Source organism: Aotus nancymaae, unplaced genomic scaffold, assembly GCF_030222135.1.
Source record: "Aotus nancymaae isolate 86718 unplaced genomic scaffold, 86718_ANA_hifiasm-v0.15.2.pri h1tg000076l, whole genome shotgun sequence".
NCBI classification, from domain to species: Eukaryota; Metazoa; Chordata; class Mammalia; order Primates; family Aotidae; genus Aotus; species Aotus nancymaae.
In genome coordinates, this window is record NW_026988491.1 from 5,418,705 (window position 1) to 5,438,758 (window position 20,054).

At 54.8% G+C, this 20,054-nt stretch overlaps 1 protein-coding gene across 6 annotated transcripts; it reads right to left on the reverse strand.

Annotated features, from left to right (window-relative positions):
• Window positions 1–411: 411 nt before the first annotated feature.
• On the reverse strand, window positions 412–20,018 carry GAL3ST1 (galactose-3-O-sulfotransferase 1). 6 transcript variants are annotated; one of them, XM_012471384.3, is made up of 3 exons: window positions 18,395–18,575; window positions 3,968–4,107; window positions 412–1,850 (listed from the first exon to the last, which is right to left on the reverse strand). In XM_012471384.3, the coding sequence occupies exons 2-3, from the start codon at window positions 4,096–4,098 to the stop codon at window positions 710–712; spliced, it is 1,272 nt and encodes a 423-aa protein (XP_012326807.2). In that variant the 5' UTR covers window positions 4,099–4,107; window positions 18,395–18,575; the 3' UTR covers window positions 412–709. The 6 variants fall into 6 exon arrangements, with proteins under 6 accessions (XP_012326807.2, XP_012326803.2, XP_012326805.2 ...); XM_012471380.2 differs by lacking the exon at window positions 18,395–18,575 and adding an exon at window positions 16,632–16,812; XM_012471382.2 differs by lacking the exon at window positions 18,395–18,575 and adding an exon at window positions 9,664–9,812.
• Between the last annotated feature and the right edge of the window lie 36 nt (window positions 20,019–20,054).

Sequence of the window (20,054 nt, forward strand, 5' to 3'; positions counted from 1 at the left end):
TGCATGCACACATATGCACACACGCACATGTGCCCAACGCATGCATACACCCATGCACATGCGTGCCCACACACGTGTGCCCAACAATGCATATACACATGCACATGCACATGTGTGCCCACACACGTGAACACACGCACATGCTTGCCCATACACATACATACATACACACGCGCACACACACATGCGTGCCCACACACATACACACATGCACACATGCACACATGCTTTTCCAGGCTTTGGTAGCTCATGGGAGTCCCTGAACGACACAGGACTATAGCACATAGCACATACACATTAAATCCCTGCCACCCCACTGGGTTTTGCCCACAGACTCACCCAGGCACCACAGTGCTCTCTTGGGGGCCCCCCACCCCAACCCCTACCCCAAGACACCACCACTGAGGCTGATTAACAAAAACACATCAAATTCCTTTACTTCTGAGGTCTCCCCTTTAAGGGGAGGCAGAAATAGAACATTCTTTTTCGGGGAGGGAAAGGGGTTTAATAAAAACCGGTATAATTAGTTAAATACTGATCTCGGTTAGGCCCTCTCTGTGTGTGGGCCCAGTCTTGGATGGCTGCATCCCCCAGGGAGCCCCCCTCACCTCGGGGTCCGAGGTGGCACCAGGAGGGGGCTGGAGGTGGCCAGCACTAGCGGCTTCCTGCTCAGCTCCCTGAGGCAGGCCGGCCGCTGGGCGGTGGGACGTCACCACCGCAGGAAATCGCGAATGAACTTCCAGAGCTTGGTGACCCACAGGTTGACGCCGAGGTCCATCAGGTACTGGATCTCGGGCGTGAGCATGCGCCGGCAGAGCTCCGCGTGGCGCTGCCCGATGCGCTTCTTGAGGTTGTAGCCCAGGATGGACTTGGTGCCCAGCGGCTGCCAGGGCTGCATGGCGTCGTCCTGGATGGCGGCGGCATCCACGGCGTGGCCCCCGTCGATGCAGATGGTCCTCATAAGCTCATTGGCATGGCGCAGGGCGGCCACCTCGCGGGCCATGCGTTCCCGCCCGAAGGCCTCCACCTTGCGCCAGAAGCTGGCGTTGAAGTGGCGGTAGAGGTGGGCATCCAGCATGTTCCAGGCAGTGGCGCGCCCATACAGCTCCCCGGAGAGCCGCGGCACCGGCGAGTCGCGGCGCGCGTTGAGCTTGAAGTAGAGCACGTCTTCCAGCTCCCAGCACAGCAGGTCCTTCAGCAGCACCAGTGACTCGTCGAAATACTCCTGCAGCAGCACCAGGTGGAAGCGGCGCTCCACCTCCAGGATGTGCTCCTGCACCTGCGGGCTGCCGGGGTCCAGGCCGCTGTCGTAGCCCAGGTCGAAGAAGAGTAGGTTTCGGAGGTAGTGGGCATTGAAGCCGTTGGGGTCATAGTAGCGATCGGGGTCTTGCAGGAACTCGGCCAGCTTGTCAGCGCCCGAGAGCTTCCACGTGAGGGGCACCACCGGCCCAAAGTAGTGGAAGGAGGACTCGAACAGGCGGGCGGGGTCGCGGAGCACCGTGATGAAGGTGGCGTTGGGCGGCACCAGGCCGCGCACCTCGTCGTAGTGGAAGCGCATGTGGTTGCAGATGATGTTGAAGCAGGCCCCGGGCCGGTAGTCCTGCACCAGGCTGCGGGCGAAGAAGGTCGGGTAGTCGAAATCGTTGCGGCCGTTTGGGAAGGCGAACTTGAGCCTGTGCTTTTGGCCGAAGCGGAAGAGGATGTTGAGGAGGGTGCTGCTGGCCGTCTTGTGCGTCTTCAAGAACACGATGTTGCGCCGTGGCTGGCACTCTCCCGCTGAGCTGTTGGCTCGGGTCACTGCCTCTGGCTCAACCAGGGGTGGAGAGCAGGACGCTGCAGCCTCTGGGGTCCTGCCGGGGAGAGAGAGGTGGGGAGAGCCTCAGGGGCGTGCTGGGGCCCTCGGGACTCTGGTAGCTAGAGAGGGAGATTGTTGGGGACAGTGGTGTCAAAGGAGCTAGGACAGTGGGACCTGAATCCAGGTGAGGTGTCTGGATGGGTGGTTTGGCCTCTCTGGCCTCAGTTCCTCCTCTGTGAAATGGGGACAATAACAGGCTCTATTCATGGTGTTGTGAGATGATGCCCACAGGCTCTCGTCTCATTCATGGCCACTGTGTTGCTTGTATCATGAATCAGTATCAGCTTGGGCCACAGGAAGTTGCCATATATATATATTTTTGAGACAGAGTCTTACTCTGTCGCCAGGAGCCAGGCTGGATGGTGGAATTTCGGCTCACTGCAACCTCCGCCTCCCAAGCAATTCTCCTGCCTCAGTCTCCCGAGTAGCTGGGATTATAGACGCACACCACCACGCCCAGCTAATTTTTGTATTTTAGTGCAGACGGGGTTTCACTATGTTGGCCAGGATGGTCTCGATCTCTTGACCTCGTGATCTACCCGCCTTGGCCTCCCAAAGTGCTGGGATTACAGATGTGAACCACCGCGCCCGGCAAGAAATTGCCATTTTATAGGACAAAAATGGTCAAGTTTTTGTAGAAATTTGCAGTTTTCTCTATTTCAACTTAATATCATCAATTACTGGTATTGTACCAGCTACAGGCTGTGTAGGGTCTGTGCAGAGCAGCCCCATGAGGAGGCGGGAGAGCCTGGTTCTCAGCAGCTGGGCCTGGAATCAGACAGACCCCAGTCTGAATCCATGCCCATGGATAGGTCGCCCCCACTGTGGCCCCACTGGAGTCTCAGATGATGCTACTCCGAGCCCTGTACACAGACAGTGTTACCTGATTCTCATGCCCCATGAGAAAGGCTCTGTTTTTTTGTTTATTTGTTTTGTTTTGTTCTTTTGAACAGTCTCACTCTGTTGCCCAGGCTGGAGTGCAGTGGTGCAATCTTGGCTCACTGCAACCTCTGCCTCCTGGGTGTAAGGTTTGTTCTTGCCGAGTTTAAAACGAAGAAACTGAGGCCAGCACAAAAAGAAAGGTTTTGGTATAAGCCGGTGGGTATGGCTCTGCCGTGAGACAGGGCTGAAACGGCAGCTCCCTGGTCCGGCTTTGTGTGGAGGAGTCAGTTTCCCCCAGGAGGGGGTCTCACAACTCCTCCAGGGTTTCAGCACCAGTTGTAAGGTTTGTTCTTGCCGAGTTTAAAACGAAGAAACTCAGGCCAGCACAAGAAGATCCAGTGCGAAGGGTTTATTCAGGCTCCCGGCGAGGTTCTGCAGTCCGACAAGAGGGACCGGAGAAGTCTCATGGACGCCTCTCAGACATAGGGTTTTATGGGGAGTGGAGGCGTTCGATTGGTTGTGCCTAAGGTGAGTGGGGCCCGGATGGGATAAAATGGTAGGTGGGGAGTGGGGCCTGGATGGGACAAAATGGTATCGGGTAGGTCCTCGCAGGGCTTTTTTCCGGGCTCCTGGTGAGGGGTGTGTGTGTCCCAGCTCCGGGGGAGGGAAGGGGGTGTGTCCGAACTCCCGGCGGGTGGGGGGGGGGCTGTGTGGGGGAGGTGTCCGAACTCACGGTGAGGCGGGGGCGGGGAGCGCGGTGTGCGTCCGTGCTCCCGGCAAGGCAACCGGCCTTACGCTGGGTCCAAGCGATTCTCCTGCCCTAGCCTCCAGAGTAGCTGGGATTACAGACACACATCACCACACCCAGCTAATTTTTGTATTTTTAGTAGAGACGGGGTTTCATCATGTTGGCTAGGCTGGTCTGGAACTCCTGACCTCAGGTGATCTGCCCACCTCGGCCTCCCAAAGTGCTAGGATTACAGGCGTGAGCCACCGCATCTAGCCGAAAGGCTCTGCTATTATTCCCACTTCACAGATGGGCACGCCAAGGCTCAGGGTTACATGGTGAGTTCTGTCGTCAGTGAAATTTCTGTCTGGCAACGCAAGGTTTAGGGTGCAGAGTGGCTGCCCAAGATCACGGGGGCAGGCCCTGTGGTAATTATGGGGCCCCATGGGTGGGACGCCATCCCTCCCCCCCATACCCGTCATCTGCCCAGCTGGACCACTCACGTGGAGGCCAGGCCGGCGTGCAGCGGGGGCACCACATAGGAGTACAGCAGCAGCAGGAAACTGGTGAAGAGCGCGCCCAGCACCAGCCCCTTAGCCATGGACTCCCAGTGCTTCTTCTGCGGTGGCGGCATCTCAGGCACCTGCGGGGGCAGCACACAGTGGGCAAGTGTCAGGAAGTTGGCCCCAAGGTGCACCCAAGACTGCCCACACCTGGCAGCCGAGACCTGCCTTTGCCTGCTCTGTGGCCCCCCAGCAGGGTCCAGACAGGGGCAGAGAGATGCTGAAGAGACCGAGAGGCAACCACCTGGAAAGAGACAGCCCCAGGGCTGCAGAGACAGTGGGCGAAGCAACTCAAACAGAGGTTCGGGAATGGGGCAGGGAGAAGCTTAACATTTAAAAATTAAAATGAACCAGGTAGCAGAACCAGGGCCCCAAACTTTCCACTCCTTTTAATTTTTAAGCTGGCTGATAAAAGAAAAATAAGGTAACAAACATTTGTTACCTTATTTTTTAGTTATCTTGCCTTCTGATTCTTTTTCTTTTCTATTTTATAAAAATATGTATTTTTAAAAATTCTTCGATTTTACTTTAAATTCTCCCAGATCCTGAAGTTATCTTATTGTTTATACCTTTTAGGTCATCATGATGAAATAATTCTCTTTTTCATATTTTAATTTTTTTTTTTTTTGAGACGGAGTTTCACTCTTGTTACCCAGGTTGGAGTGCAATGGCACGATCTCGGCTCACCGCAACCTCCGCCTCCTGGGTTCGGGCAATTCTCCTGCCTCAGTCTCCTGAAGTGCTGGGATTACAGGCGTGAGCCACTGCGCCCGGCTTTTTTTTTTTTTTTTTGAGACAGTCTTGCTCTGTCACCAGGAGCCAGGCTGGAGTGCAGTGGCACGATCTCGGCTTACTGCAACCTCTGCCTACCAGGTTCAAGCAATTCTCCTGCCTCAGCCTCCTGAGTAGCTGGGACTACAGGCGCACGCCACCACAACCAGATAATTTTTTTGTATTTTTAGTAGAGACGGGGTTTCACCATGTTGGCCAGGATGGTCTCGATCTCTTGACCTCGTGATCCGCCCGCCTTGGCCTCCCAAAGTGCTGGGATTACAGGCGTGAGCCACCGTGCCTGGCTATTTTAATTTTTTTAAAAATAGAGACACAGTTTCGCCACATTGCCCAGGCTGAACTCCTAGGTTCAAGCAATCCACCTGCCTCGGCCTCCCAAAGTACTGGGATGACAGACATGATCCATCGCACTCGACCATCAAACACTTTTCTAAAGAAAAAGCCTGGGCACAGTGGCTCATGCCTGTCATCCTAGCACTTTGAAGGGGTGAGGCAGGTGGAGTGCTTGACCCAGGAGTTCAAGACCAGCCTAGGCATATGGCGAGACTCTCTCTACAAAAAAATTTTTTTTTCTTTCTTTTTTGTAATTCACCAGGTGTGGTGGCACATGCCTGTAGTCCTAGTTATTTGGAAGGCTGAGGCAGGAGGACTGCTTGAGCCTGAGTTCCAGTGAGCCATGATTGTGCCGCTGCACTCCAGCTCTGGATGACACAGTTAGACCCTGTCTCAAATAAATAAATAAGAAGGAAAAGAAGACTGTCTCCCAGTGCCCTGTGCTCCCCCATTGCTGAGCCAGAGCTGTCTACAGGGAAGGCCAAGGGCTCTCTGGGCCTGAATCCTTCACTTTTCAGAAGCCTCAGCCAGCCCTACTTGTCCCATGCTCCACCAGCCCCACAGTGATAAGGGTGACATGCCCAGTAAGAGGCCAAGGCTGTTCTCGCTTCACTGGCCCTTGTGCCCCCAGAGTCTTGTAGGGGTGGCTGATTGAGAAACTGAGGCTCACAGCTGGGAAGAAGTGGGCTCAGGTTACACAGCTGGCCAGGCTTCTGCCTACACACCCACCCACTTTCAAATCGCCAGCTGGTAGGGTTGCCCAGTTAAATTAGAATTTCAGATAAACAAGGAGTACAATTTTTTAGGTATATTCCAAATATTGCATGGGACATAGTTATACTAAAAATTATTCAAGGCTGGGCACTGTGGCTCATGCCAGTAATCCCAGCACTTCAGGAGGCCGAGGCAGGTGGGTCACCTGAGGTCGGAAGTTAGAGACAAACCTGACTAACTCGGTGAAACCCTATCTCTACTAAAGATACAAAAATTAGCTGGGCATGGTGGTGTGTGCCTATAGTCCCAGCTACTTGGGATACTGAGACAGAAGAATTGCTTGAACCCAGGAGGTTGGAGGTTGCAGTGAGCCAAGATCATGCCACTGCACTCAAGCTTGGGTGACAGAGTGAGACTACATCTCAAAACAAAAAAAATTATTCAAACTTCAAGTTTAACCAGATGCCCTGGAAGTTGGATTATTGTTCTTTCTTTGTTTTATTTTTTATTTTTAAAATATTTATTTTATATTATTTTTGAGATGCCCAGGCTGGTCTTGAACTCCTGGGCTCAAGCAATCCTCCCACCTTGGCCTCCCAAAGTGCTGGGATTACAGGCATGAGCCACCGTGCCTGGCCTGTTGTTGTTATTTGTCTGGGGGAGATGATCTAAGCGTGACAACTCTAGCAGCAGGGGAGCGAGACGTGGGCTGTGAGGGGGAGTTCAGGCTGAGGAGCTAGAGTCCCAGTGAGAGCTGTAGCTTGGGGAGCCTTCCCGCCTCCCCTTAGTTGCAAAGCCAGGGCCCCAAACTTTCCACTCTTGGCCCGAACTTTCCACTCCTGTCCTGGCTCACACTGCACTGCGCCCTGGGCCCCTGAAGCCAGGAAGAGTCACATGGGCTAATGACTACATGCACGACATTATCACCACTGTCCCTGGAGGCAGAAGCCAGTCAGCCCGCCTGGGGGAGGGTCGCACACGTATTCCCTGAAAAAGTTACGCTGAGGTGGGAGGATCGCTGGAGACTGGGGTGCAGAGGTTGGCAGAGGTTACCATGAGCCAAGGTCATACCACTGCACTTCAGCTTGGGCAACCAGAGTGAGGCCCCATCTCAAAAAAAAAGGCAATAATTGTTAACACGTAAACAAATGTGTTAACACATTTGTTATTTAACACATGAAGAAGCTTGCAAAGTGGGATAAACCCGCCAGCCATGGAGGGGCCCCAGCACCAACCATAGGCTCTGGGACCCTGAGCCTGTGTTTCAATCCAGCACTGTGGTTTCAGACAAGCCAAGAACCCTCATGGAGTCTCAGTTTCTCATCTGTAAAATGGGAAAGCTGGTCGCGCCCCTAGCTGTACTCTGGAGCTAAGCAAAGCAACCAGCACTTAGTAATCACTTAGTGGTACTCCTCCGGAGGCCCGGGGTGGGGGCGGGGCGCCCACAAAGCACAAACCCACCACAGCCTCAAGCACCCCTTCAGCCTCCCACTCCCCAGGGGCCCAGCAGAGAACAGGGCAGAGTCGTCGGCCAGATCACAGTCCACACTCTGGGCCTCAGTTTCTCTGACTGTAAGATGAAGAGGGATTAGGATTCCTGTGGCTGGCCCTCTGGAAATCCAAAGGACCCACCCTGCCCCGGCAGCCCCACTCACCAGGGTACCTTCCGGAATCTGGGAAGCAGCAGCAGTGGAGACGCTGAGGTTCAGGCCCTGCAGCAGGGGGCAGACCAACCCTTCTGCCTGCCAATCAGGCTCCACCTGGCCCCACCCAGGACAGTTTCTCCACCCCCCACCCCCCACCCCATTACTATTTCACTCATTCACTCACTCATTTCATTCTCCCATTTGCTTTTTTTTTTTTTTTTTTTTTTTTGAGGCGGAGTCTCCCCTATGTTGCCCAGGTTGGAGTGCAGTGGTACGATCTCAACTCACAGCAACCTCCGCCTCCTGCGTTCAAGTGATTCTCCTGCCTCAGCCTCCTGAATAGCTGGGATTACAGATGCCTGCCACCACACCTGACTAATTTTTGTATTGTAGTAGAGACGGGGTTTCACCATGTTGGCCAGGCTGGTCTCAAACTCCTGACTTCAAGCGATCCACCTGCCTCAGCCTCCCAAAGTGATGGGATCACAGGCGTGTAAGCCACTAAACCCAGCCCCCATTTGCTATTGCTCAAACCTTGCCAGGCCCCCACCACACGTGCTGGGTGCTGCCAGCTGCTGAGGCTTGGGCCATCCCTCCTAGGTTTACTTTTGAGCTCCTGTTAGAAGCCAGGCCCAGGGCAGGGGCCTGCCTCTCCAGAGCATCTAACTGACCCTTCTCAGCTGCTAATTAGTGGATATCACTCCACCCCGCACCCTGCTGTCACCTCCATTTTGGTAGATGGGAAAGGTGAGGTTCCAGGAGTTGACAAAGCTTGCCCAGGGTCATTCAGCAAAGGCAGCGCAGGGCAGGAATTTGGGCCCAGGTCTATGGACCTCTAACGTGCAGCTTCCTGCATTGTCCACGGCAGCCCCTGCCTGATGTGTCCCAAGCCCTGTCCCAAGCTGAGGGGAAGGAAGGAGGGAAAGTTGCATCGCAGAAAGTAGGGGGTATGGGGAGGGGGGACAGGAAGCTCTGTCCTGGGAGCACAGGAGGGTTCAGTCTCTGTGGGCTGAGCCAGCAGTCAGGATAAGGGGAGTGAAGCAGAGGGGGCCCTGGTGTCTAGTCCCTCCTGTGCCAGCCACTTGAGAGGTCCAAGGCTGGTCGTGCCCTTCCTGTGTAGCCACTGTGAACTTGGGCGTGAAGCTGTGAACCTTACCCTCCCTGAGCCTCTGTCTCCTCGTGTGTGCAGTGGACACACAACAGCAAGATCAGGGCACACAGGGCCCTCTGTGATCACAGGCCGAGCCCCTGGGCAGACTGAGGTCAGGAGAGGAGCTAGCTAGCAGCCAGGAGCCTGGCTTGAGGGAGGACAGTCACTAGGCTAAAATTTAAAAATAAAATTAAAAAACGTTTAGACAATAAAATCAACAAGAAAGAAAAAAACTTAAATGAATTTAGTGTTTAGGCTTGGGTCCGTCTCCAAGATAGCTCATTACGTATATGCATATATTCCAAAATCTGAAAAATCTGAAATCCGAAACACTTCTGGTACCAAGTATTTGGGATAAGGGATACTCAACCCTGTACCAGCCGTCCCTCCATCACAGGGTGCTGTGCGGATCCTCTGCATTCCACAAGGAAAGCACCCAGCCCGGGGCTGGCACAGAGCAGTCACTAAGCAGGACCTGCCATCATTGTTATAATCATCATCATCATCATCATTATGTTCCCAGGGTCCCAGCCACAGCCCCATCAAAGTGTGTGCAGGCCGGAAGACCAAGAGGCAGGGAAGCTGAGCCTCACAGAGGCCGGAAGACCAAGAGGGCAAGGACAATTTCAGGGTTACACAGCAGCAGCAGAGATGGGACTAGAACCTGGGTCTCCCACCTCCTCCACCCATTGTGATGACAACTGCAGGCATTCAGGGCAGATGGTCCCCTGTCACCAGCCCACCCCATCTATTCCTGTCCTTCTAGATTATGCCCGTCACACTGGCTTGCATCAGTGCAGACAGCTGGCAGCAGGCCAGGCCCAGCCATCCTCCTGTTCAGCTGAACCGACACCCTCCAAGGAATGAAAGAGAAACAGGACTTACTCCCCCAGCCATGCACACAGGGAAACCTTCTGGCTTATAGCGTCACCACCAGGCAGGCCTCAGGGTGTCCTACTTTCCCTGTGACCCCTGTGGTGGAGCAGAAGAGGCACACTCACCTCTGGCTATGGCTGGCTGCCCCTTTCCACCCGCTGCCTGAGCCACGGCCATCTCCCAGGCTGCCTCTGCGGTCACTGGGAGACAGGAATGCTCCAATGACACCCAGCAGCAAGCTGGCTGCCTCCCTCCCACTCTAGCAGTGTGAATATTCATGAGTTTCCTTCCTGGGGATAGCAGGTGGCACACCCCAGTACCCTGCAGGTGTTGCCCTGGCCCTCTGCCCCCACTGGACAGCCCTGGCCGGTCCTCACCTCTTTCTGGACCCCAACAAGCAAGCAGCTCTTTCATGCAAGGGCATGGAAAGAATCCAGGTATCCTTGGGCCAAGGACACAGCAACCACAGAACCCTGCAGAGAGCCCAGAACAGGCTCTAAGGCTGAGTGAGGGACAGGGAGGTAAATGTGGCATGGGGTGCAAGAGGGCTAATTGCTCCACCTACTGCATTTCATGTAGGTCTCACGGTTTATGCATCAAGCACCTCTGTTAGTCTACTCTCCTGGTGAAGAAACCAAAGCTCAGAGAGGTAACGTCACCGGCTTAAGGTCACACAGCTAGCAGAAAGCAGACAAAGCCAGAGTACATATACTCCAGGGCTTAAAGATGCTGAGACACAACCAAGGACCAAGGTTTATCCAAAATCTGTGAGAATCCAGAAGGATGAGTAACAAACTCAGCCTGGAAGGCTTCCCGGAGGCAGAGCATCTGACCAGGGCTCAGAAGATGAGTCTGGCAAGATAACACTTCCTGAGCTCTGAATCTTTCATCAAAGAGGGTGTCCTTGCTGGGCGTGGTGGCTCATGCCTGTAATCCCAGCACTTTGGGAGGCCAAGGCGGGCTGATCACGAGGTCAGGAGTTCAAGGCGAGCATGACCAACATGGTGAAACCCCATCTCTACTAAAAATACAAAGTGCGGTGGCACTTGCCTGTTGTCCCAGCTACTGGGGAGGCTGAGGCAGGAGAATCTCTTGAACACAGAAGGCAGAGGTTGCAGTAAGCCGAGATCGTGCCAATGCACTCCAGCCTGGGCAACAGAGCAAGACTCTATCTCAAAAAAAAAGAGGTGTCCTGCTTCTACCTCTATCCCTGGGTGAGGAATGGTGATACACAGACACTCTGGACCAGCTCTACAGGATTTGGGCTGATTGGAGATGCAGATCCTCCCCAGGGCCTTGGCAGGCAGTTCTAGGTGCCCTGGCCCTAAGCCCAGGAACCCTAGGACTCTGCTTAGGCACTTGAATCTTAGGTTCAGGTCAGTTGTCTCAACTTTGTCCATGGACAGAGGGTCTCCTTGTGCCCAGAAAGGCCTCCTCCATCCTCCCTTCAGCACTGCTGCCTAGAGCCCCATCACGAACCAGGCAGATGTCACCATCTAGGGACCCAGGTGCCACCATCAAGTAATCATTATTGTGACAGTCATTCACCCCCCCCCATAAGCACTTTCATAGGTTTAGCAGCTGTCAGCCTCTCCCACAGAACGGTGGGCATCCTCACTTGCTTCGAGTCACCCTTTCCCTCAAAGCCTCACCAGTCCAGGAGCAGCCCCCAAGCACTCATGAAATACCAGAGCTTCAGCTGCCACAAGGCAGGCCCAGAGTTCCTGTCTCTCTAGGTGCTGGAATCAGGTTTGGGACATGGTACGGAGTTGTTTTATCCAGCCTAACATCCCGCTGATCTTCTGCCCTTTGAGCTGAGCTAGCTTGAAGACAGCTTTCCAAGGGTGAGTCAGGGCAGAACTGGCATCAAACTGCAGAGGTTGTGGTTTATGAGTGTGGACTCTGAACCCACAGGGTCCACGTCTGTGCTTGGGACATCTCATGCATCATGAAGCCTCATAATCCTCTCTAGAGAGCTCCTGTTATTACCTCCATTTTATAGAGGGGTGAGGACCTCACCTAGTGACTGAAGTGAGGGAAAGAGCGAGGGTAGGGGTGAGGAAATGAGCAACTAGCCAAGGGAAGCAGAGGTTTCCAAAGTAGGGAGTGCTGAAGGTAGACTGTGCTTCCAGCCCTGCCAGAGGGGTCTCTTCCCAGAGTATTGGTGACAACAGCTTTGGCTGGTTCTCCAACCCCACCCCAGGATTATTATTATTATTATTATTATTTTTATTTGAGATGGAGTCTTGCTGGAATGCAGTGGCAAGATCTTGGCTTACTGCCACCTCTGCCTCCTGGGTTCAAGCAATTCTCCTGCCTCAGCCTCCTGAGTAGCTGGGATTACAGGTGTGTGCCACGGTGCCCAGCAAAAACTTTTTAAATGATAAAAGCAGTATACTGAAAGCTGGGCGCAGTGGCTCACGCCTGTAATCCCAGCACTTGGGAGGCCAAGGCAGGTGGATCACCTAAGGTTGTGAGTTCAAGACCAGCCTTACCAACATGGAGAAACCCCATCTCTACTAAAAATATAAAATTAGTCGAGCGTAGTGGCATGCGCAGAGGTTGCACTGAGCTGAGTTCGAGACAAGTAGCTGTAGTCTCCTGACCTCACGATCCACCCGCCTCAGCCTCCCAAAGTGCTGGGATTACAGGCTTGAGCCACCGCGCCCGGCCCCTGTTCTTCAATTTTTAAAGGGAGTGCTCTTTTCTCCTTGGCCACACGGCTAGACTACATTTCCCAGGCGCCCTTGCAGTTCAGCGTCCTCATGTACTGGGTTCTGGCCAATGAGATGTGAACAGAATGCCCGATGATGAGGTTAAGTGGGTGGACATTTTCTATGGTCTCCTTTACCATTTGCTGGATGAATGGAGCGGTCTCCGAGGATCTGGGCGCGGGCGGAATTGGGAGGAGCCTAGGCCTTTGCATCTCTACCCACCGATTGGATTTCAAGAAAAGGAGAACTGAACTGACATTGTATTAAGCCTTTTAGAATTTAGTGTTTGTCTGCTACAGCAGCTAGCATTAACTAATATGCCTGTTACCCTAGAATGAGCCACGCAGAGAGAAAAGCACATGCAAAGGCCCAGGGCAATTGAGAAACTAACAAATGTTCCACCTGGCTGGAGTGTCTGGCGTGTGTCCGTTTAAGAGGCTGGGTGGGCAGGGGAGAGACTACAGAGACAGCCAGAAAGTAGGGCAGGGTTAAGAGGTACATGCAGGGGCTGGGCGCGGTGGCTCACGCCTATAATCCCAACACTTTGGGAGGCCAAGGTGGGTGAATTACCTGAGGTCAGGAGTTCGAGACCAGCCTGACCAACATGGTAAAACCCCGTTCTACTAAAAACACAAAATATTAGCTGGATGTGGTGGCGTATGCCTGTAATCTCAGCTACTCAGGAGGCTGAGGCAGGAGAATCGCTTGAACCCAGAAGGTGGAGGTTGCAGTGAGCTGAGATTGCGCCACTGCACTTCAGCCTGGGCAAGAGTGAGACTCAGTCTCAAAAAAAAAAAGGGACCTCATGCAGGGCTTTCAGGAAGCATGCTATCGAGTCTGGCCTGGATCCTGTAGGCTGTAGGGAGGGACCCTTGGGAGGGTCTTCAGCAGAGGAGTGAGCAGATGGGATTCCCATCGGGCTACTGGGTAAGAAATGAACTGTAGGGATGAGGAAGGAGTGGAAGGAGCAGGCCGACCTCCACTGTAGTTGTTACAGCTGTGCAGGTGTGACTCGGAGCAAGGAGAAGGCTAGAGGAGGACCACAGCTGTCTGCAGACCATGCAAAGGCAGCATTCTGTTTGTGGCGGGGTGTGGAGGTGGGGAGGGAAGAGTTGCTCTTGGGTGACTGGCTGGCTAGGGGTGGAGCTAGTCCCTGAGTTGGGGAGGCCGAAAGAAGGCCAGGTTGAATGTTGGGGTGAAGTGGGTGGTATCAGGTTCTGTTTAGAACATGCTGAGTCTGAGGGAGGTTTGGGATGATCATAGAATGCCTAAAGAGCAATAGGAGCACAGAGGGGGGTCCTTGGGGGAGGGAGAGAGGTAGGTAGGGAGCTGGACACAGAAGTGGGAACTGAGGCCATAGGAGTAGCTAGAGTCACCGAGGGAAGGGTGATGAAGGACAGGGAGCCTGTGCCTTCGGAGCAGGATGAAGAAGAGCTCCCTAAGGTGATAAAAGAGGACAGGCAGGACTGTATCAGAGTCTGCAGCACAGCTATTCCCCCTAAACCATTCCCTGGCCAGGCGAGGTGGCATGCACCACCCAGCATTTTGGGGAGGCCAAGGCAGGCAGATTGCTTGAGCCCAGGATTTCGAGACCAGCCTGGGCAACATAGTGAGACCCCGTCTGTACAAAAAATTTAAAAATTAGCCCACTGTGGTGGTGCATGCCTGTAGTCCCAGCTACTCAGGAGGCCTCAGCAATAGGACCCCTTGAGCCCAGGACTTTGAGGTTACAGTGAGCTGTGAACGTACCACTGCACTCCAAGCCTGGGCAACAGAGCAAGACCCATCTTAAAAAAACAAATCCCAAAAAACAAAAGCCATTCACCAACTGAGGCACATCCATGCTGTTTGCTCATATGCACATACAGGAACACGGCTCTGGCAGAGAAGGTGGTGGGTGAAGGTATCCCAGGGTTGCTTTCTGTAGCTGGAGGGGAATCCCATGGGGATATGGAAGGACCTTTTAGGAGTGGAGCAGGCCAGGTGCGGTGGCTCATGCCTGTAATCCCAGCACTTTAGGAGGACAAGGTGGGCGGCTCACGAGGTCAGGAGTTCAAGACCAGCCTGACCAACATGGTGAAGCCCCCTTCTTCTAAAAATACAGAAAATTAGATGGGTGTGATGGCATGTGCCTGTAATCCCAGCTACTCAGGACGCTGAGGCAGGAGAATCACTTGAACCCAGGAGGTGGAGGTTACAGTGAGCCGAGATCATGCCATTGCACTCCAGCCTGGGCTACAGAGCAAGACTCAAAACAAAACAAAACAAAAAAGTTTGGAGCAAAAAAATTCTCCCTATGGTGTTCGTACTGCAGATTTGACAGCAGCTATTACAGTTCTGAGTGTGCCTGTTCTCAGACTCAGCAATCCACCTGCAGGAATATGGTTCAAAGATAATGTAACTATTAATCTGAGATGGGCACATAAAAGTGGCCACTGCACTATCATTACCTCCAGTGCTCACAGAGCCTTTACCCCATTTAGAAGATGAGGAAATTGAGGCTCAGAGAGGTTAAAAAAGAGTTGCCTGGCTGGGCATGGTGGCTCACGCCTGTAATCCCAGCACTTTGGGAGGCCGAGGTGGGCAGATCACCTGAGGTTGGGAGTTCGAGACCAGCCTGTCCCACATGGTGAAACCCCGTCTCTACTATCAATACAAAAATTAGCTGAGTGTGGTGGTGCATGCCTGTAATCCCAGCTACTTGGGAGGCAGGAGAATCGCTTGAACCCGGGACGCGGAGGTTGCAGTGAGTCGAGATCTCACCATTGCACTCCAGCCTGGGCAACAAGAGCAAAACTCTGTCTCAAAAAAAAAAAAAAAAGGAGTTGCCTAATATTAAGCCTGGAATGCACTGTGTACAGAATAAACTTATTCATGTGGAGAAAATTTGTACATTCGTACATGTGTGTAAGGGTCTGAAAAGATACTCAATTATAAATTATAATTTCCTGGGGAGTAAGGCCATTTACTTTCTGGAACATATTTTGATTCTGTGATCTCACACACACACACACACACACACAAACACACACACACTTTACAAAAGAGCTTGTATTACTTTGGAAAAATAAATAAAGATATTTCCACTTAGAAAATCTGCAGCCTGGCTGGAGGAAGAGGAAAAATCAGCTCATCTGAGCCCCACCTCTCCTCACTGTGTGGCCGAGGCAGATACACTGCCCTCTCTGAACCTCAGTGCACTAAGTGGGGAAGGGCCAACAGGCGCCTGGGACAGAGAAGGAGCTGGGAAGTGTGGGTGGCACAGCGGAAGGGGCAGATGGGATAGGTTAGCCCTCCATCTGAGGGTACTGGGGAAGTGACTTGCAAGCATCCAGAAGCTTCCTCAATCTGAGCGCCTCTAGAATGGGGTGATGGAGCAGAGAGGTGGAAGACCACTCACTGGGGCATTTCAGTTGGATCCCAACGCGCTGGCTCAGAGGACAACTCCCAAAGTGTCAGCCCTGACATCCGGCCCCTGCTGCCCCCTAGGCTGCCCCCTAGAGAGAGTAATGTTTTTTGATGATTCAGAAAGCACTTTTTGATTGTGCAGGGTCATCTCTCTCTGCTGTTTCAAAGGGCAGCCACGCCTGTGACCTTGACAGACACCTTGACAGTCTCCCCTCCTAGCCTCATGTGATGTGTGGGGAAATTCAGGCTCAGTCACTTGTAAAGTGCCTACACCACAAAGCCAGAAGGAGGAGAAAGGCCACAGCTCTTCCTGCTTTACTGCCTTGTCTGGGTAAATCACCCCGCTTCCTGATGGCAGATTTGAGAAGCCTTAAAGAAGCTCTAACTGGGAAGCTGCAAGTCCAGCTTCACCAAGAAGTCAGTCACTTTGTCATTAGCTCCAAAAATGCTAAGAACCCGAGTTGAGTATGTAGGAGTTGATAGTATCAGTCTCTGTACCTTATAACATGCCTGAAATATTTTTTAAGGATTGTTATGCACTTGTTTGCATAAAACTATGTAACAATATAAGGGTTTGTGAAAAGGTACTGACACTTGCAATGCACAATGCTGGAGATAGATACACCCGCCTCTCCACTCCTGGAAACTCTCCTGGTAACTCTGCTCCCTGACCAGTTGGGTGACCTTGGGCAAGTGACTTTCCCTCTCTGAGCCCCAGTTCCCGAAAAAATGGCAGGTACTATGACACTGTCACAGGCCTGCTGTGAGGCACGCAGAACCCTGCACACACTCAGCGTTAGCTCCTCTGATCGATCATACTGTTACCCTCCTAGATCCCACCTGGTAGGGGAAGCAGGCTCTGTCTGTGCAGACTTCTAGAAGGCCACCATCCCCATCCAAGGCCCCAGAACTCACAGGTGGGAAGGCAGGCATCCTCTGGGCCCCCACTTCCTCCCAAGATTGCCCCTCACCTGGTGATTCCAGCAGTCCCCAGCCTGATGACCCCTATGGGCACCTGGGCTCCATCCTGCTCTGCCCCGTTTGGAGTTGTGTGAAGCCCCTAAAAGGGCTCATGCAGTCCAAAGTGAAGCAAGGAGCCCTCCATAAGCCCGCAGCCGGGCCCAGAATTCCATTTCTGCATCATTCTCCCAGGTTAATCATTGCCTCTTTCACTGGGTGGCACACCTAGTCCCTCAGAACCCGGTGGGAGGGGCTGTGGGGGACACACTCCTCCCTTGCTGGGTGACACGAGGGCATCAGACCCATTAAGGGAAGGGGATGCATGAGGAGCAGGCATTCTGTCTGCAGGGAGCTTCCTCCAGGAAGGGCTCTGCCTGAGCAAGTAGGGAATGAAGCAGGCAGAGGTGGCAGCTGGGAACAGGGCTTTGTTGTCTCTGCTCCCGGGGTAGCAGGCTGCCCACCCGCTGAAGTGTCAGGCGGAGCTGGGAGCCAGGGAGGCGAGGGGGAGGGGTCCGAAGCTGAGGGTTTGGGGCAGCCCAGGCAGATCCAAGAGGGCAGGACCCCAGAGGAGCAGAGAGAGGTCATGGGTTGGGCTGGGGTCCTGAGATGGGGGCCAGGGCAAGACTCCTATGATTTGGAGTGAGCTCAGCTACCTCTGAGTCATGTGACCTTGGACAAGTCACTGAATCTCCCTGAGCCTCAGTATCCCCCTCTGGATAATGGGGATAGGTAGCAATGCCTCCTTCACAAGACAAGGAATAGTGCGCACAGTGGCTGCTCTGGCCCAGGCCTGCCCTCCTGTGCCCACTGTGTGACCCTGGACAAGCCTCACCCTCTCTGGGCCTCAGGTCATCCCGTCAGTAAAGGAAGAGGCTGGATTTTCCCAACTGAAATTGACAGTCCTCCACACCTCTCTTCCCTCTGGAGGATTCTCATGGCACCTCCCACCTGTCATCGAGGAAGCCCTGCCAGGAGATCAGGTGTCAGGCCTTCTGCCCTCTCTCCCTTTCCCTCCTCCTGGTGTGGGTTACAGCAGCCAGACTTGCCGTGCCATCACCTCTCTGGGTGGGGCAGTTCCCATTGGGAAGGGCTCGGTCTGTAGTGTGCTCTGTGCTGGTACCAAAATGCTGGCCTGGCACTGAGGTGGCAGACCAAGCTGGACCCCTTTCCTGGGCACTGGCCTAGGAAACGGGAACTGTGGGACTTCCTATGGGACCCGTCCTGGATGCCACGGTTTGTCCCGCCTTCCCAAACCTCTCCTTGGTGGCTTTGCTTCCTCTGGGGTACAGGTCAGGGCCTTGCCCCAGCAAAGGGGATCCAGCCTGACTATGATCTCCGGCTCCAGCTCTGACCCCTTTCCTGGGGAGGGCCGATGGAGACAGAGGAGATATCGGCCCATCCTCCCCTAGGGCTCAGGCCACTGTGTCCAGGATTAATCATTAACCACTCCCAGCTCCAACCCAGCCCCAGCAGCCTGCCTTCTGCCCCACCCATCCCACCTTCAGGGACTGAGAAGCCCGGAAGCGGGGTTGGGGGGCTGGGGGAAAAACCAATGGCAGGGAGAGCACCAATTTGTGCCCTCCCTGGCCCCCACCGGGCCACCCTCTGGCACTGGGCAGGGGCACCCAGTGCCCGGAGCAGCCGTGCTGCACTCCTATTCCCCTCCTCCGGCACAGGTCCCAGTTTGAGGGTTCGGGTAATGTGGGCGGTATCCCCAGGGAGTAGACTGAGGCAGGGCTCAAGCTGGCAGTGCGTGCTGGAGCCCGGGACGTACCTTGTCCCCGTCCTCCTCCACCTCAGCGTGGCTGGCTCGGCCCGGGCCGCGCCGCCCGGGCGCTCACTGGGCGGCGGGGCGCACCCGCCCGGGCCCCCCGCTCCACCAGGCCTGGTCCATGCCCCCGCCCCCGCCGCCGCTGCCGCACCGCGCCCGCTCCCGGCCAGGTGCGGCCGCCAGCTTGGCCCGGCCTCCGGCGCCGGGGCCAATGGACGCCCCGGGCCCCGGCCCCCTCCCCGCCCCGGGCCGGCCCCCTCCCCGCCCGGTCCCGGCCCCTCTGCGCCCGCCCGAGACGCACAGAAGCAGCATTCAGCGCTCTGGGGCACATCGCTGCGCCCCCGCCGCCGGCCCAACAAGGCCCGTTTGTCTCGGATGCGCCAACGGGGCCATTGTCCCGCCGCCAGCCCTCTGGCTCAACGGAGCCCCTAGCCCAGGAGACTAGAGGATGCCCAGGCTTGGTGATGGTGGGGAGGGGAGCCAGGGCCCTGGGAAAAAAGGCGCGGCCGGACCATTGCTTAACTTTGGTTGGGGGCTGTGGGGCCCTTAGGATCCAGTGTATCATATGGCTTCTTGCTCTAGGCAGTGTCAACTGGGGACAACACATTTTTGGCACTCATGGGAGTGAGGGGAGCTCAAGTAAGAGGCTGAGCTCCCACTGGTCCTGCCACCTGGAGGTCTCAGCTGCCACTCTCTAGGGTGCCAGAGGGCTGAGTAGGGCCATCAGGAGGCAGGTGTCCCATCCAGGCCCTGTCTCATTTTCCAAGCCTGGGCTTTCCTTCTTCACCCCAGAGGAGCAAGACCACGGATGAAGACCAGTGCCTGCCAGGGGCCAGGAATCCTCAGTACCAGCTGTGGGCAGTAAGGAACCAGCTGGCCACAGTGGGGCCTGGGACGCGTCAGAGCCCCGCTGCCCCCGCCATTACTGGGCGATTCTGGAATGGGGAAAATTCCACATCAGCATGGCTGCCAGGGATTTTTCCGTATCTGATGGGCCTGCACCCCAGCCTCGTAGCCCTGGATGCACAGGCCCCCAGACAGGCCTGAGTTGTCCCCTGGGGCTGCAGGCTCTGGCTCCAGAGGTCCTGACCCTCTGTTCCTGCCTCTAGAGGCAACCCTGCTCTCTCCCATCGTGGTGTGCATGACAGAGTGGGAATGGCACACAGCCCTCTCCTCCCACCCATAGCTAGGCCCAGCTGAGGTGGGGGGCCTGGGTTTTCTGCTACTCAGGCTGGAGCCTGCCCAAGTTCTTGCCTTCCCCCTGCACAGGTTGGACCTATAGCCACTGCCACAAAAACATTCTCTGCCCACAGTTAGCAAATAGTGAGAGACAGAGGGCAAGGTGCATAGATTCAGGGAAGGTAAAGCCATTCCAAACCCACACTTCCTCAGCCTGGCCCCACCCCCCCAGGGGTACCTTGGGGAGTCTGTCCTGGGAGGGGCTCAGAGTGACCACCAAGAGCCCCAGGTTGTGGTCCTGGTTCCGTCATGACGCACTGGCGGTTCCAGGTTAGGGCATGTCCCCCTGGGCATCAGCAGGGGCACTGTCAAGGTCAGCGAGGAAGCTGTCAGGTAGTCCTCACACATCACAAGTGGAGCTGCTGGTGAAGCCTACGCTGGGAGGTACTCAGCAGTTCTGCCAACGGGTCCACAAGGCAAGCTG